Here is a 12782-nt window from a genome sequence, read left to right on the forward strand (position 1 = left end):
CTGCGAGCATGCGTCGCGTTGGGAGGCGCGGGTGCAGAGCCGAGCATCTTCGTAAGGAAGGGTACCAGCCAATAAGCGATGGTTGCTCTGTCGCCGGGGGCGTGGCCATGCAGATAAGGCGCGGGTGGGCGGCCCAATGGGCGGGCGCCTATGCAGATGAGACGGTGACAGCCGGGCCAGCGGGCGGGCGGGCAGGCGGGCTCTTGGGGCGGGGAGGTGGGACCGGGAGAGGGGTGGCCGCGGGGCCCGGCCGGGCTGGGGCGGGGGGCCGCAGCCATGATCCGGGCCTTCTCCTTCCCGGTGAGCCCCGAGAGGGGTCGGCTGCGGGGCTGGCTGGAGGGCAGCCTGGCCGGGCTCTGCGAGTTACACTGGCTCCGGGAGAGGCAGGAGTACCGCGTGCAGCAGGCGCTGCGGCTGGCCCAGCCCGGAATGGGGGGCGCCGAGGACGAGGAGGACGCCGACGAGGACGAAGATGCGGCGGCGGCGCGCCGGGCCGCAGCGGCTCTGGAAGAGCAGCTGGTGAGGGGCCGCCTGTCCGTCCGTCCCTCTGCCCCCGTCTGTGTCTGTCTGTCCGCCTGTCTCGGTTGGATGCTCAGACACCCGTCCGGGTGGGGGAGGGAGGAGGGGGAAAGGAGAGGGGGGTGGGGCTGGAGGGTCGGGGCGGCGGGCGGGATCAGGCCTCCCCGCCCCCAAACTGGGGAAGGGGGCTGCATTGCCTCGGCCGGACCCTCAGGCCCATTCCCTACACCCCTTCCCCAAAGAAAATCCATCTGGGCACCAAGTATGTGTCAAGCTCAGGCTGGATATTTGGCAGGCGTTGTCTTCTTGCAGCTTGGGGGACAGGGGGTGATAGTTCCCACTTCACAGAGAAAAAAAACCTGAGTCTCAGAGAAGGCAAACGACTCACCCAAGGTCACACGGCAGGATCCAAACATGCCTCTCTCCCGGCCTCCATACCGGGGCCCCGACTTCCCTAAGTCCTGGTGTGCTTGGAGATCTCCGGAGGGGGCGGGGAGGGGGGAGGGGATCCTCGGGCCTCCTGAGGGAGGGATTGCTGCTGAGAGGAAGTTCACAGTCCCTTAGGATCCCACGGTGATCTTGACCCTCTGTGACACTCCCTCCTTTCCTACCTGGCCACAGCCCTGGTTAAGCCAAGAGGTGGCAGATTGAGGCAGCATGGGTGTCTGACTTCTAGATTCCCTGGGTGCTCTGATGGCGGAAGATGGGGCAGAGGTCTCCAGAATGACTTAAGGAGCATCACCCCTCTTTCCCTCTCTATGCCATTTCTTAATTCTCCTGACCTCTTCCTGTGTTTCTTGCACTCTTTTCCCAACTGCCACATCTCTGTGACTTTGTGTCTATTTCTCCATCTTTCTCAATCCTCTGTCTCTCTATCTCTGTCTCCCTGGCCTTCCCTTCTCTCATTTCTGCACCTCTCTCTCTTCCTGCCCCACATCCTTGTCCCTCTGTCTCTTCCCCTCCCCCCAGCCCGCCAGGCCCCAGACCCGGGCTTCACTTGCTGATCCCATCCCCAAGCCTGTGTGTGGTCAGAGCTTCCCGTTTGGGGAAACCTGAGCCGAGGTAGTGGGGGGAGGGGGCTCTCCCTGCTACTGACCTCGACTGCCCCCTCCCCAGATGGAGAATGGGGAGGAATTCTGAAGCCAGACTCTGGGGCTGCAAGCCCAGTCCCTCCCCCCCAGCCCCCCCACCCCCGGCGGGGAGAGGGACCCTGCACATTCTTCTCTGGAAACAGAAACAGCTGTGGGAGGCCTCACCCCCTCCCAAAGTTAGAGACGCGTTGTAGGGGCCTTCACCAGCTCACCCCACCCCGAGCTGGCTGGGCTTGGGAAGGCACCTCCCACCCCTCCAAGGAGAGGGAGAAGGCATGCGGATGGGCCAGCTGTGTCCTGCCTCCCTGTCCCTCATCCTCCGCCTCTCTCTGCCTCAGTCTCCCCCTTCTCTGCCCCTCTGTCTACCCCCCAGCCCTCAGTATCTCCCCAACGAGGTGGTAGTGGAGGGGCCTCTTCCCCCCACAATCTCCAGGCAAAGCTCTGTCCCAGCGTCAGGGAGGAGGCGGTGGCAGGCAACGGGAAGGAGACAGCGCCACTGAGGGAGGAGCAGAGAAGCGCTAAATATAAACTCCTCTGGTGTTGGGGGTTCCTGGGTCCTTCCAAAGAGGGGGTGGGAGCCTCCTCTGATCCCTGAGTCTCTGTTGTGTGATGCTTACCCCTCCCACTCCTCCACCCCCCTCCCAGGAATACACTCCCTTTGAAGCAAGAAAGACGGAAGCCAGAGTTGATTCGTTTCTAATAGGAATGATGGGGATGAAGGGAAAGATTAGGGGTATCTCAGAGAAAAGAGGCAAGAATCCTGACTGGGGGCAGGAGTCCTGTTCTCTCCCACCAAGGAAAATGGTCCCCTTCCAGCAAGAAGGATTAAAGTTAGACTTGCAGAAGGACTTCCTAACAGAGATAAAGGGAATTGGACACAGATTAGGGGCATGTGAGTGGGGGCAACCAAGGTCTGGGAAAGTTTGGGCAAAGGGGTCTCCAGGGGTCCGAACCACATTCGTGTTAAACCTGCCTGAGCTGGAGAGCCTCAGGCCCACTTGCTGAAGGGCTTGCAAAAAAAGGATAAGGGGCATTGTGGGTAGGCAGGGAGCCAGATTCAGGCCAAGGACCTTCTGGTCTTTTAAAGATTCATCCCTTTGCAGCTGGAAGAAATGAGGTCAGACTTACAAATGGGGGGGGGGTGTAGACTAGGGGGGTGCTTGGGGGGTCCAGGCACAGGGGAGGAGGAGGCCTCTGCTGTTTACCTTCCAAACTCCTACTCTTCCCTGCAGTGGAAGAACTGAAATTAGACCTGCAGAACTTACAGAAAAAAAAAAATCTTTTTTCACTTATTTCTAATTACACAAGTAAAACATGATTTTATATTTTCCTTGTTAGAAATTCATAGCTTTCATGTAATAATAAAAGCCAGCATTTATTAAGTGCCTAAAAGGAACTGCTGTTTAAACTCATTTAATCCTCACAACAACCTCATAGGAGAGGGAGTCGAATGATGCCCATGTTACAGATGAGGAAACTAAGGCCCAGAGAGGTGAAGTAACCTGCTTAAGGTCACACAGCTGGAAAGTGGCAGAGCTGAATTTGAACCCTGGCAATTTGGCTCCCAGCCATGCCTCCATAAACACTTCATCCTACCATCCAGTCCCCTCATCCCTCCCTTGACCCCCTAAATGCACCCTCTCCCCTGTGATCACCACCATTGTCACCCTGGTGTGAGTTCTGCATCTATGCACAGAAACAGCTTACATACCAAGAAACGTAGAGTTCACTTTGCTTTTTTTCATGAGGTGTCAGAGACTATGGGCAGTGGTTCTCAAAGTGTGGCCCGCTGGACCACTAGCAGCATCACTGGGGAACTTGTTAGAAATGCAAATTCTCAGGCTTCTGCCTGGAATCAGAAGCTCTGGAGGTCGGACCCAGTAATTTAGGTTTTAACACGACCCCCAGGTAGTTCTGACTCACCCTTATACTATACATTCTGCATTTTTCTTTTTCCACTCCATGATAGGTCTTGGAGATGGTTCTATATAGAAATTGCCTCATTCCATTTTAACAGCTGTATAGTATTCTGCAGTATTCATTCATTCCTTCCCCAAACATTTCCTGAGCACCTACTTTGTGCCAGGAGCTGTTCTAGGCACTGGGACGGGTTGGGGGGTGCGTGTGGAGGGGGCGGAAGGCACAGCAGTATACAAAACAGACAAAAATCTCTGCCCTCCTGGGGCTGGGGCTGACAATCTAGTGAGAAAGACAATAAACAAATAGCCTGATATGTCACTTTAGGTCAGGAGGTCATTACTGCTATGTTGGAAGAAAGGCAGGGCAACTCAGGTGCAGAATGGTCAGGAGCTATTTTGGAAAGAGTGGTCAGAGAAGGGAGCATGTAGCAATCTGAATGAAGCAAGGGAGAGAGCCAGGAGGGTATGCTGGGGAAACACATCCCACCGAGGTAGGAGCATGTGTGATATGTTCAGGGAACAGCGAGGAGGCCAGTGTGGCTCCAGCAGAGTGAGCAAGGGCATGATTAGTGGGGGACAGGTTATGGGGTATAGGGGCGGTCCTTGATGTTTTTTAGCCGCCCCTGAGGCTGCACAATTCGGCTGCATTCCTGGCTTCTGCTCAAAGATGACACCACCCCGAGCATCTCTGTACACCCAGGGCAGGAGCCCAAAGTGGAACGATTTGTTGACTTTCCTCCCATAAACAAGCCCAGATGGGGGCTTCTGTTTAGGGGGGAGGGGTGGGGACTGGGGCCCAGGAGAGCAGCCAAAGGAGTAGGAAGCTGCGGGGCGGGGGCGGGGGGGGGGAGGGGGGGCGTTGTCTGCGGGGGAGCCGGCCAGTCTTTCTGCCCTAAATAGGCAAGGCTGGGCGTCTGCCCTCTCAGCCCCTCCTCCCTCCTTCCCTCCCTCCTGCCGCCTGCCGTCCAGACAAGCCGCTTTTGTCTGAGGGTCAACCGTCTGCCTGAGGCTGCCACCACCTCTGGCCTCACCCAGATCCGCGTGAGACTCTTCCTGGCTCTGGCCCTGTTTTCCAAAATGGGGTTAAGTCCTAGTGTCTTAGAGACCCCATCTGTGTTGCTTTAGCCCCTACCCCCACCGCGTCATAGTCACTCCCCTTTTAAAGGGTTTTCACCTTCATTTATCCACATCTGATAGGAAATGGTCTTTTCCTGCAGCAAGGATCCAGGGTAGACTTCATCGAAATTTCCCATGGGGATGCAGAGCTGTGGCAGACAATGGGGGCTTCTGGGTGGGAATGGAGCAAGGGCAGGAGGAGGATGTGGTCCCTGCTGGGGGCAAAGGAACCCGCTGGGGTTCACCGCTGTAGTACAATACCACTAAGGCTAGATTCACAGAAGGACTTTCCAGTAGGCATGGGGGGGATTCTTCATGAGAGGAGGAGCAAAGATTTATGAGTCATGGTCAGCCTATGTCATCCAAATGAGGGAAAGAGTCAGTTTGCAGCAGGGGAATTCCCTGGTGGTGCAGTGGTTAAGAATCCGCCTGCCAATGCAGAGGACACGGGTTCGAGCCCTGGTCCAGGAAGATCCCACATGCTGCGGAGCAACTAAGCCCCTGCGCCACAACTACTGAGCCTACGCTCTAGAGCTCGCGTGCCACAACTGCTGAAGCCTGTGCGCCTAGAGCCCATGCTCTGCAATGAGAAGACCCCACTTGCCGCAACTAGAGAAAGCCCGTGCACAGCAACAAAGACCCAACTCAGCCAAAGATAAAAAAATAAATTTATTTTTTTAAAAATCCGCAGCAGGAAGGACTTAAGGAAGACTTGCAGAAGGACCTTTCATTGGTGATAAGGAGCAGTGGGGGGAAGATAGGAGCATCTGAGAAAGGAGAGTCAAAGTCTGGGAGAAGGCAGACGAATGGATGGCTAAGAGATCTGCTAGGTCCTCAACACCAACTTTTAGCAGTGAACTGCCCTTACAGCAAGAAGACCTGAAGTTACACTCAAAGAGGGACATTCTAATAGGGGTTAAGGGGCCATGAGCACCAGATAGAGGGAAGAGCTGATAGGGAGGGGACAAGGGATGGGGACTTCTGAAGACTTATCACTCACACTTAAGAGGGAATGAGGTGACTGCAGCATGAGGGACTAGAGTTAGACAGCCAGAGAACTTTCTAATGGGATGAAGGGACAGAGATCTTGAGGGGGATCCTGGAACTTGGGTACTCTTTTACCTTTTCGAAATCACAGCCTCCCTGTCAAAGTGAAACCCTGCCCATGAGCTCCTAGAATAGGGGACCAGCTGGCAGAGGACTCGGGGGTACTTCTGACCATCTTGCTTTCCCCACCTCCTCAGGAGGCCTTGCCCGGGCTCATCTGGGACCTGGGCCAGCAGCTGGGAGACCTGAGCCTGGAGTCTGGGGGCCTGGAACAGGAGAGTGGGCGCAGCTCGGGTAAGCATGGCTAGAGGTAGTGGGGTCTGCCTGGGACACCCCACCCCGCTGTCTCCTGCTTCTCAGGCTCCCCACTCTATGGCTCTTGATCTCCTCCTTTCTTCCCCACCCCTGGTTTCCCCTTTCAGGGCCCCCTGATTGTCTCTCCCCTTCTTTTTGGAATCCAGGCTTCTATGAAGACCCCAGCTCCACAGGAGGTCCGGACTCACCACCCTCGACCTTCTGTGGGGACAGTGGCTTCTCCGGATCTGGCTCCTATGGACGCCTGGGTCCCTCTGAACCCCGGGGCATCTATGCCAGCGAGAGGCCCAAGTCCCTAGGTAAGGTGGGTGGGGTTGGGCCCCCCGAGAGCCAGGGAATGGACAATAAGAGGATGCTTTTAAGCACAAGCATCTGAGTCAGACCAACCTGGATTCGAATTCTGGCTGTGACAGTCCCTTTTTGTGTGATTTTGAGCATGTTGCTTCTTTCTGGCCCTCTGTTTCTCCATCTGTTAAAATGGGATTAATGACAGCACCTACTTCATAGGGAAGTTTTGACTATTCAGTGAGCCTCTGCCCTAAGACATTGAACTTGGCACATGGTAGCCATTAGGTAAACAAAAATTGCTGTTCATTTATTCAAGCAAGTTTCTGAGTCCCTACTATGTGCATTCCTAGCACATATCCTCGGGGTGAGGGATACAGCAGTAAAATCACTGTCTTCATGAAGTTGACATTCTAGTGGGAGAAGTAGATAATATACAAGATAAATAAGTAAAATATCTGGGATATTAGATATTGACATGTACCATGAAAAGAAAATTAGGGAAGGGGACGACGGTGTGTCCCTTGGAGTTGGGGAGGGAACTCCAATTTTAGAAAATATGGCCGGAGAGGACGTCATTGAGACTGTGACATTTGAGTGGCACCCTAAAGTAAGTGAGGGAGTGGGCCAAGCAGATACCCTGAGGGAAGAATAGTTCAGGCAGCAGGAACAGCAAGTACAAAGGCCCTGAGGCTGGAGCGTGACTGGCCCGTTCATCCAGGCCAGTGTAGCTGAAAACCTATAAATGTAGAGGAGTTGGAGGTCAGAGACACAGATGCAGGACAGAACATTCAAGGTCTTATAGGCCACTGTGAAGATTTTGTTATCAACCTAGTTTGCGAGAAGGGGTGAGAGCAGGTTGTGTGTGTGTTTTTAACGGGAGTGGGAGAGTAGGAGAGGCAGTGGGCAATTTGCCCCTCCTAGGCTCACTGGGAAAGGGCTTTGAGAGCCTCTCTTCCTTTTTTGCCTCCCTCCCCTAGGAGACGCCAGTCCCAGTGCACACGAGGCGGTGGGCGCTCGGGCAGCCGTGCCCCGGTCCTTCTCGGCGCCCTACCCGACGGCTGCGGTCCCGGAGGCCTGCTCCTCCGCGGAGCGACGAGCCCGCGCGGGGCCCTTCCTGACGCCCAGCCCCCTGCACGCCGTGGCGCTGCGCAGCCCGCGGCCGTGCAGCCGTCCTCCCCCGGACTCGCCAGACGCCGCGGGCTCCGGGCGGCCCCTGGACGGCTACATCTCGGCGCTCTTGCGCAGGCGCCGCCGCCGGGGGGCGGGCCAGCCCCGGACCAGTCCCGGGGGCGCGGACGGGGGCCCGCGGCGCCAGAACAGCGTGCGCCAGCGGCCGCCCGACGCGTCCCCGCCCCCCGGAGGCGCGCGGTCCGCGCCGGAGCCCCCGGTGGAGCGCGCGGTGGGCCGTTCCGCCAGCCCGGCCCCCTTGGGCCGCGGCTGGGCTTCGCCGTGGGAGTCGGAGGCGGCCCCCGAGCCCGCCGCACCGCCCGCTGCCCCCTCGCCCCCCGACAGCCCGGCCGAGGGCCGCCTGGTGAAGGCACAGTACATCCCAGGCGCGCAGGCCGCCACCCGCGGCCTCCCCGGCCGCGCGGCGCGCCGCAAAGCGCCCCCACTGACCCGCGGCCGCAGCGTGGAGCACTCCCCACCCCGGGAGCGTCCCCGGGCCGCGGGCCGCCGCGGACGCATGACCGAGGCTTCGGGCCGCCGGGGCTCGCCCAGGGCTCGCAAGGCCGCTCGCTCCCAGTCCGAGACCAGCCTTTTGGGCCGCGCCGCCGCGGTTCCTCCGGGTCCCCCCAAGTACCCTACAGCCGAAAGAGAAGAGCCTCGGCCGCCACGGCCCCGCCGTGGTCCAGCGCCCACTCTCGCGGCTCAGGCCGCGGGGTCCTGCCGCCGCTGGCGCTCCACGGCCGAGATCGACGCTGCCGATGGGCGCCGGGGCCGGCCCCGCGGTCCCGCTGCCCGAGGCCCGGGTCCTGGCCCATCCCCGTCAGCTCCTCAGCGCCGTTTGCTCTATGGCTGCGCGGGCAGCGACTCGGAGTGCTCGGCCGGGCGCCTGGGGCCCCTCGGACGCCGGGGCCCGACAGGCGGCGTCGGCGTCGGCTACGGGGAGAGTGAATCTAGCGCCAGCGAGGGGGAGTCGCCTGCCTTCAGCTCCGCATCCAGCGACTCCGATGGCAGCGGTGGCCTCGTGTGGCCGCAGCAGTTGGTGGCAGCCACCGCGGCCTCCGGGCCAGGGGCTGGTGCAGGTGGAGGGGCGCCCGCGGGCCCCGCCAAAGTCTTTGTGAAGATCAAGGCTTCCCACGCGCTCAAGAAGAAGATATTGCGTTTCCGTTCGGGTTCTCTCAAGGTCATGACTACAGTGTGAGTTTAGAGATTTGCTTGGGCTCCCCTTTCATGGCCTCTGCACCACCACACCCCCAATCACTGACCCTTCTACACCTCCCTTCCAAAGACCACCATTTTCTCTGCTTCCAAAGACCCTTCCTCACTGCCCCATCCACTGCAGTCCTGGTTGAAAAGGCTCCCCCTCCACCACAGGGAGGAATGGGGGAGGAGCCCTGTTTGACCCAGTTCAGCTGCCGGCTCTGCAGCCCTTGGGCAAGAAAGTTCCCTTTCTGTGGGCCTCACTTTCTTCATCTGTACTATGGGTGTACTACGGTATGCAGCAGGGGTAATTCAGTTTGAATTTACCCATTTTAGTTTAGACACTTAGTCCGTTTGTTCCCCTTCATTTCTCTCACTGAGCCGTCTTATTCCTCCTTTCCATGCCCAGATATGGCCCCCCCATTCACAAAGTGCCCCCCTCCATGTCCCTGGACCCTTAGGATACCCCCTTAGCACCCTGGTCAGAGACTCTGTGTCTGACCCAGACGGTGCCTGCAGAGTGCCCTGGGAAGGGAAGGAGCACTGACTTTGGGGTTTTGAGGGTCAAGTAGGAGTTGGTAACACCTGGAAAGAAAGACTCTTTCACCTCCCTCCCTGGACAGATATGGAGGATTGGGGGGTAGAAGAGGGGAAGGAAGATGGCTTCTATCTCGTGGCACCCTCTGTGAGAGGGAGTGGGGGGAGACCAGGATGACCCTCAGTTGTTCCGATCCAGTATTTTTTTTCTTTTTTTAAACTTACTGTATTTATTATGACGATGGTGACTCCCCAGTGCACAGGGGGGCCAGAATCTGTGTGTTTCTCTAACCTCTTTGTAAATAAATGCACAGTGTTACATATGTGGTGGTGGACTCTCCTTCTGTGGCTAAATGGGCTTTTCCTTTGGACTAATATTTATTGAGCAACTACTGTTTGCTTTGGGTATGGTAGTGTCCAGAACCAGATGGCAGATCCCAGGGTAGGTCTCAATAACATTTTCTTACCATTGAATATTTTACTTCAATGACTCTGACCTTTGGTTGAGTTTTGTTTGGTCGTAAATATGGTTTCATAAAAATGGAAATAATAAATAAAAACCAAAAATGTTTTAAATGGAAATAATATAGGTAAAGGGACAGCCCCAAATGCCTTCTTTCAGAAGTCATCATAATCAGTTTTTTTTTTTAATTTTTATTTATTTATTTATTTATTTATTTATTTATTTATGGCTGTGTTGGGTCTTCGTTTCTGTGCGAGGGCTTTTTCTCTAGTTGCGGCGAGCGGGGGCCACTCTTCATCGCGGTGCGCGGCCTCACTATCGCGGCCTCTCTTGTTGTGGCGCACAGGCTCCAGACGCGCAGGCTCAGTAGGTGTGGCTCACGGGCCCAGTTGTTCCGCGGCATGTGGGATCTTCCCAGACCAGGGCTCGAACCCGTGTCCCCTGCATTGGCAGGCAGACTCTCAACCACTGCGCCATCAGGGAAGCCCCATAATCAGTTTGATGTGCATCCTTGTATGTTTTCCTTTATGTGTTTGCATACATATATGAATCTTGTAGCTATATAAATATATGTAACTATATATATGCATATACATATAGTTACACTCTATATAGGTAAAACTATATATTTACATAAATTGAGCCATATGTATGCCTTGTTTATCAATTTTTTTTGTTATCTGTGCCTGGAGATTTCTATATGCGAAGGATTTTAATTAACTGAATCTCTGAAGGTTTAGTACTATTTAGCTTTTCTATTTATTTTATTTTATTTGTTTATGCTTTTCTATTTCTTCTTATGTCAGTTTTACTAAGTTGTATTCTAGGGATTTGTTCATTTCATCTAAATTTAGATGACATATTTTCCTATCACTGTAGTAGCTGCATAGGATTCCATGGGGTTGGGGGTACCCATAATCTAACCCTGTTGTCAGCTCCTCAGTTCCTTTGCTATTTTGGACCTTGCTGCAGTTATGTCCTTGTACATGCCTCTTTTTTACATATATGTATTTCTGTAGGATCCACTCCTAGAAATAGACTTGCTTGGTCATTACAGTACCATCATTTAAAAATTTTTAATTGACATGGTCACACTTCCTTCCCCTGAGACTGCCCTCAGTTGACATTTCCAACAGCAATTTCTTAGATGCCCATTTTTCCACTCCTTCACCAAACAAGAGATGCTATTAATCATTTTCATTTTGCCAATCTGGGGGGGGGGGTGCGGAATGGTGTTCTGTTTTAATTAGCATGTCTCCCTACTTTCTTTTTTTAAAAATATTTATTTATTTATTTATTTATTTGTGTCTCAGTTGTAGCATGCGGACTTCTTAGTTGTGGCACGCAGGCTTCTTAGTTGAGGCATGCAGGCTTCTTAGCTGCGACGTGGGGGCTTCTTAGTTGCAGTATGCGGCCTCTTAGTCGTGGCTTGCAGGATCTTAGTTCCCCGACCGGGGATTGAACCGGGGTCACCGCAGTGAAAGTGCTGTGTCGTAACCACTGGACTTGCCAAGGAACTCCCAAAGTTATTTTTTAAAGTTTGTGGGAAAAGTCATTGCTTCTCAAGCCCTTGGGAATATTTGCCCCATCTCTGTTTCATAAAAGGGGCAACTAAAGCCAAAAGGGGAAGGGACTTGTCTAAGGATACACAGGCCACACAGTGGTCAAGATGGTTGAAGTACAGATGGCTGACCTTTCTTCCTTTTTAAGATTTTAGTGCTTAATCATAAAAAATAACAGCTGACACTCAATGAACACTTATTTTATATGCCAGACTCTAGTCTCAGTGACTCATTTAATCCTCACAATTTCATGGAGGTAGATATGATTATTATGCCCGTTTTACAGATGGAGAAACCGAGGCACAGATCTCTTGAGTAACTTACCTGAAACCAATAAGTAGCAAAGCCAGAATTTAAGTTCAGACTGTCTAAGAGTCCATGCTGTTAGCCATTGCCCTATAAGCCTATTTCTATATGGATCACCTCTAGACGGACACACAAGGAACTGCTCACAGGGATAGGGGCTGGGGGGGGGGCAGGAGGGGATGTTAACATAATAAATGTATAAATTCTATAATTTTTAAAGGTGATAAGGACTGGGGGGGGGGGAAACTGAGCAGAGATATGACAGAATTGGGAGGGATGGGGGAGGAGAGGAGTTTGTGATTTTAAGTAGAGTGATGAGAGGTGGTCTAATTGAGAGGGTGACATTTGAACAGAGACCTGAAGGAGGTGGGGGAGTTAGGCTTGTGGATCTGTTGGGGAAGAACCTCCCAGGCAGAGGGGTCAGCCACTGCTGAAGCCAAAACAGTGCCTAGTATGTTGGCAAAATAGCCAGGAATCCAGCATGTCTGGAGCAGTGAGTGAGGGGGAGAAGAGGGGGGAGGCGAGGGCAAAGAATGATTGGGACTACTGCATCCTGTGGGGCCTCGTGGGCCATGGTGAGGAATTTGGCTTTTACTTCTCCGGAGATGGGAGCCATGGGAGAACTCAGAGAAGAAGAGGGACTTAGGTGTTTGGAAGGGAAGAGGGGGTTAACAGTTCTATGGAAATATAATTCACTACCATAAAATTCACCCATGTAAAAGATAGAGCTCAGTGGCTTTTGTTTCTTTATTTTCCTTTCCTTGTGATGAGAGCCTTTAAGATGGACTCTTAGCAACTCTCAAATGTTCAATACAGGATTATCAACTATAGTCACCATGTTGTACATTACATCCCATGACATTTATTTTATAACTGGAAATTTGCTTTTGATCCCCTTCACCCATTTTGCCCATCCCCCCCACCCCTCTGACAACTATCGGTCTGTTCTCTGTACCTATGAACTTGGTTTTGGTTTTGTTTTTATTTATTTATTTATTTAGCTGAAGGACTGTATTTTATTTAATTATTTTTAGTTTTAGTTTTTATTGAAGTATAGTTGATTTACAATGTTGTGCCTGTTTTTGTTTTTAGATTCCATATATAAGCGAGACCATGTGATATTTGTCTTTCTCTGTCTGACTTATGTCACTTGTCGTCCATCCATGTTGTCGCAAAAGGCATGATTTCCTTCTTTTTTATGCCTGAATAATATTGCATTATATTCAAATTTTCTTTATTCAGGCACCCATCGATG

The 12782-nt window shown here is 53.5% G+C and overlaps 1 protein-coding gene across 1 annotated transcript; it reads left to right on the forward strand.

The window, feature by feature from the left end:
• The first annotated feature begins 231 nt into the window (after window positions 1-231).
• On the forward strand, window positions 232-9519 carry DACT3 (dishevelled binding antagonist of beta catenin 3). Its single transcript, XM_059904041.1, has 4 exons — window positions 232-519; window positions 5890-5986; window positions 6154-6306; window positions 7273-9519. Exons 1-4 carry the CDS (start codon window positions 277-279, stop codon window positions 8658-8660), a joined length of 1881 nt encoding a protein of 626 aa, XP_059760024.1. The 5' UTR covers window positions 232-276; the 3' UTR covers window positions 8661-9519.
• The last annotated feature ends 3263 nt before the right edge of the window (window positions 9520-12782 follow it).

The sequence above is a fragment of the Balaenoptera ricei genome, chromosome 19 (genome assembly GCF_028023285.1).
Source record: "Balaenoptera ricei isolate mBalRic1 chromosome 19, mBalRic1.hap2, whole genome shotgun sequence".
In the NCBI taxonomy this organism is placed as follows: domain Eukaryota; kingdom Metazoa; phylum Chordata; class Mammalia; order Artiodactyla; family Balaenopteridae; genus Balaenoptera; species Balaenoptera ricei.

Bases quoted from the DNA above. Each gene is read 5' to 3' on its own strand.
- DACT3 (XM_059904041.1), top strand. From the start codon at position 277: ATGATCCGGGCCTTCTCCTTCCCGGTGAGCCCCGAGAGGGGTCGGCTG. The intron at 5,987-6,153 runs GTAAGCATGGCT...TTTGGAATCCAG, and splicing joins GGAGAGTGGGCGCAGCTCGG to GCTTCTATGAAGACCCCAGC. The intron at 6,307-7,272 runs GTAAGGTGGGTG...TCCCTCCCCTAG, and splicing joins CGAGAGGCCCAAGTCCCTAG to GAGACGCCAGTCCCAGTGCA.